Genomic DNA, 4,200 nt, shown 5'->3' with positions numbered 1-4,200 from the left:
AAGCACTACATTTTTGCAAAAAAACAACAATTCCTGTGTGCTCTGACAGCCATCACCGACCACTGACCCACGGTGGTTAAAGTCTGTTTATTTTGCAGCCCTGCCATACCCCTTGCCCTCTGCTGCGTTAGCATACGCCCACGTTATACTCACCACAGTTTCTCTATATAAGCTCCCTGGCCTCATCGTGCTGCACCCATTCCTCTAACTGCCTCTTCTCCTCCCTCAGCCAGGCCGTCATCATCATGAGAGGACTAGTGTTGATTCTGAGCGCGGCGGTGGCGCTGTGTGGGGCTGCGCCCATGCTGGAGCCTGTGACCTGCAGCGGGGACATGCTGAACGCAAGCATCCGCTTCGCCATCCAGCACATCAACACGCACCAGGACCATGGCTACAAGTTCAAGCTGTCAGAGATCGTCACCTTAAGCGGGAGTAAGGTGTGACCCCCCCCCCGTTTGGGCAAAAAAGTAGATATTGACACATAGTCATTTCTTTCAGAAGTGACTTACAAGTGAGACTGAGTGAGACGTTTAAGAACAACAACTGGAGAGAGTGCAAAGAGTCAGAGAGACATGTCTGATGTTTGATATTACTAATAATAATAATCACACTTATCATTTGGATTTCTTTACTCTGCACTTTCAAGGCTTATCCAGATCGGTGTACGATGATGATGAGGGTGAAGCTCCAGGAGACCAAATGCCACATCTCCAACCCCAAACACTTTGAGGACTGTGAAGTCCGTCATGCCGGGGAAACGGTAACTCTTCAGACTTTACCCTACCCTATCCGACACATGTGAAGCCTTTTTTAAGAAATCCTTTACTACCCAACTCCCTCTCTCTTCCTCCCCCCCTCTCAATGCCAAATATAGGTTGTGATGGCAGAGTGTGTGGTTACGTTATCCATCGAAGTAGATGTGGCATCGGTCGTTTCACATAAATGTCAAACTACTAAAGGTAGGCTTTTTTTGATTCACTTTCATATTCTCACAAGATTCTCAGAATGCATGAACAATGACAACGGTAACATACATTACTGTACATTTTACCTTACAGCCGACCAAGAGCTCAACTATCCTTAACATTATTACCAAAATGTAACTACACAGTGAGTTAAGGGTTAAGGTTTAAGGGTTAAGCAATAGGTAAAAAAAAAACAAGTTCAACACTAGGTTTAGCTTTAGGCTATTCTGGGATCCAGGAGTTCCACTAAAAGGATACTGTCTTGTAAAATGTTACCCTTAACCTTATTTGACATGCTTGGAGTCAAGAAGGAGGGCTTTCCACCAACAGAGACATGGTTCTACTTTACTTACACTGTGTCCTCCCCTCTCCTGTTGGTATCGGCAGTTGTGGAGACGGCGCTGAGTTGTCCGGACTGTCCCAGGCTGCGGAATCTTACTGATGTCGATGGTCTCCAAAGAATAAGGGGAGCGATTAGCAAGTACAACATCATAAACGCAACAGAACACTACTTTGTGCTTAGTGACGTTGGAAGAATGAGCATATCGGTAAACACAAACACAGGCAAGCATACACATGGTGTCCATTTTCTCTTTTGAAGATAGTTTTGTGGACCATCTTTTGTAATCAATTTTGTATAATTCAGAATTCTGTAAAATGCTGTATTCATTCAAACTAAATGAACAATCAGATTTATGATAAAAAAATGTACAATAGAGAAGACCTACTTAAGCAAGCAGTCACAAAATTACAATAAGGACTGATAACATGCAGGCTGCATTAGTTGGACGCAGGTCTGACTGTCTCCCTTCATCTTCTAGTACATCAGTAGTTTGGGGATGAACCACATGGCTGAGTTTGCAATGGTGGAAACTCACTGCCCAGTGGGATCAAGGATAGTACCAGAGGCATGCACTCCCCTCTGTCCTGACAGAGCTGTGAGTACACACACATATCAAAACACACACCTACTCCCAGACACACTCCCTTGCACTCAAGTTAACATACACAGACACCCATCACACACACAGGCAGAGAAACAAACCTGCTTTTGCACGCACAAACACACACACACACACACACACAATAGAAACCAGAGATGGTGGTCAAATAATAAGAGCGGCCTCATCAAATAAAGCTTTGTGTGAAAAATAACACCTCCCTCTTTTAAATAAATGAGAAAGTGAAATAAAATATAATATTGTCGTCAGCTGATCTTCTGGTTCTTACCTCTCTCTCTCTGCAGCGTCATGTCTTCTGCAAGAGCAGGGAAGACCCTAGTGTTAGCTACCTTTCCTGTGAGACGTATCCAGCAGTGGTGAGTTCAAGTCAACGCATTTTCCATTGGTTTGCATTACAGGAAACAGCGTTACATCTTGCCTAGAGATATTTGTTGATTCACCTTTAAACCATTTAGAACTGAGTTAACATTTTCTGTTGTATTCCTTTTGAGTATTATGCTCTGGTCATCATCCAAGGGAATCAGTAGCAAATCTTATACATACATTTTTATTTATTGCAGTCGGACATGAACTTGAGTTGAAAATAACTAACTGAACGGAGTGGGAATTAACCCTCCAAACTGTAAACCGCAGTGGGCAAAGGATGCTTGCTAATGCACAGAATGCATAAATGCATAGGCCAAATAGCCAAAATAATGGGCCTCCAACATGACATACAAAAACACGGTCTCCCCTGTAACCATTTTAAATCAAAATGTCAGAGGATTATCAGTACAATTTGAATCAACATTATCAGCAATATCTACATGTTTCCGCTAACTGTCTTTTACAGCGGGCCAGTGTTTTTTTAAATGTGAAATCTGTAAAATCAATCAAATTGGGACATTCACATTGTCCTTAAAGGTGACATATTATACCACCAGGTGTGTGGGATTAGCCGTTATGAGCCGTTTTGAAAATCTGCCTCTTCCGACATCACAAGTGGGCGTGTCCACCTAGATGTGTGCGAGATAGATCAGTCTACCAGCCTACCCAGTGGACTGTAGCAAACGTTGCTCATCTATCCGTCATACATCTAGGTGGACATGGCCACTTGTGATGTCAAAGAGGCAGATTTTCAATGTCACCTTTAACATTACACCAATCGATGGTTTTGGTAACTCCGGTAGCACAAGGTGGACCTGCAGCCTGGCGAGATCGAGCCAGTCTGCCCTCTGCCCCGTTTCGACCCCGCATTCCAATGCATTGAGGCACCCAAGGATATCCATCCTATCTGCAGCTGGCCCCACCAACCACTCATGCAGCAAAGGCGTTAGACACAGACACACACACACACACACACACACACACACACACACACATATGAATGCACACTCACACACATCGATTTAAACTTCTGAAATTTGCCTGAGATAAAAAAGAGGATGAGATGGAGAGTGGATGTTAAGGGGAGGACTACCTTATGGAAGATGAGCTGCTATTGTAGAAGCCTGACACCTTGTGGAAATTTGCAGTAATGTCATGTAAACTTGACTTCATTGCAATATTAACCCCCCATGGAGAATCGGAGGCTGAGATAATAAATGGACTGAACTGAACTGAACTAGAATCTTCATTTTACTTTCAGAGAATGGTGAGAATTGTTAATGCCGCCATCTTCATTTTCTGTTTCCGTGTCATACCATAAAATACATATTGTGCCAGAATACTATAAATACCAGCACAGGATTTCAGATGCCTTGAGAGTTGTAGTATTGCAACAATTCCAAAGAAACGTAAATATACCAAAACCTAGAAACGCGGTATCAGTTAATAAGTTACAGTCCCCAGGTCTGGAGAATGGCTGTTGGCTGAATTTGGTAGCAGAACAAAGATGCAAAACAAAGTCCTTGTTGACATATAGTAAATAAACAATTGTAAATCAAAGTAAAATATTAAGCAACTTGACTCAAAGCGGAAAATATGAATTTAATCATTGAAAACAATGATTTCAAAGTCTGATATCTGCTCATGGCTTCTGCATTAGTGACATGATTAAAGTACATACTCATTTCTGGGAACATAATAAATACTGACAAATGTGCGAAAAGTGCTCCTAAGACAAAAAGTGTAGAGCCGTCGGAGAAAGACCAAAAAAGTTAGAAGTGTAAAATAGATAAAGCTAAATTAGGACAAAATGATGTCCAATGATGTCTTTTTAAAGCTTTTAAAACAGCATTTGTAAATGGTTTTGTTCAGCATACTACAAACTACTATATTATTTAGTGAATAAA

General features: G+C 41.9%; 1 protein-coding gene across 1 annotated transcript; it reads left to right on the top strand.

The window, feature by feature from the left end:
* Positions 1–245: 245 nt before the first annotated feature.
* On the top strand, positions 246–3,243 carry LOC307078296 (antihemorrhagic factor cHLP-B-like; the record flags this gene model as incomplete). Its single annotated transcript, XM_079740039.1, has 7 exons — positions 246–432; positions 657–760; positions 875–959; positions 1,353–1,513; positions 1,787–1,903; positions 2,212–2,283; positions 3,097–3,243. 7 exons carry the CDS (start codon positions 246–248, stop codon positions 3,241–3,243), a joined length of 873 nt encoding a protein of 290 aa, XP_079596165.1.
* Between the last annotated feature and the right edge of the window lie 957 nt (positions 3,244–4,200).

Source organism: Pollachius pollachius (assembly GCF_949987615.1).
Source record: "Pollachius pollachius genome assembly, chromosome: 7".
In the NCBI taxonomy this organism is placed as follows: Eukaryota; Metazoa; Chordata; class Actinopteri; order Gadiformes; family Gadidae; genus Pollachius; species Pollachius pollachius.
The sequence above is the reverse complement of the archived record's forward strand: the minus strand, read 5'-3'. Positions and strand labels throughout refer to the sequence as shown.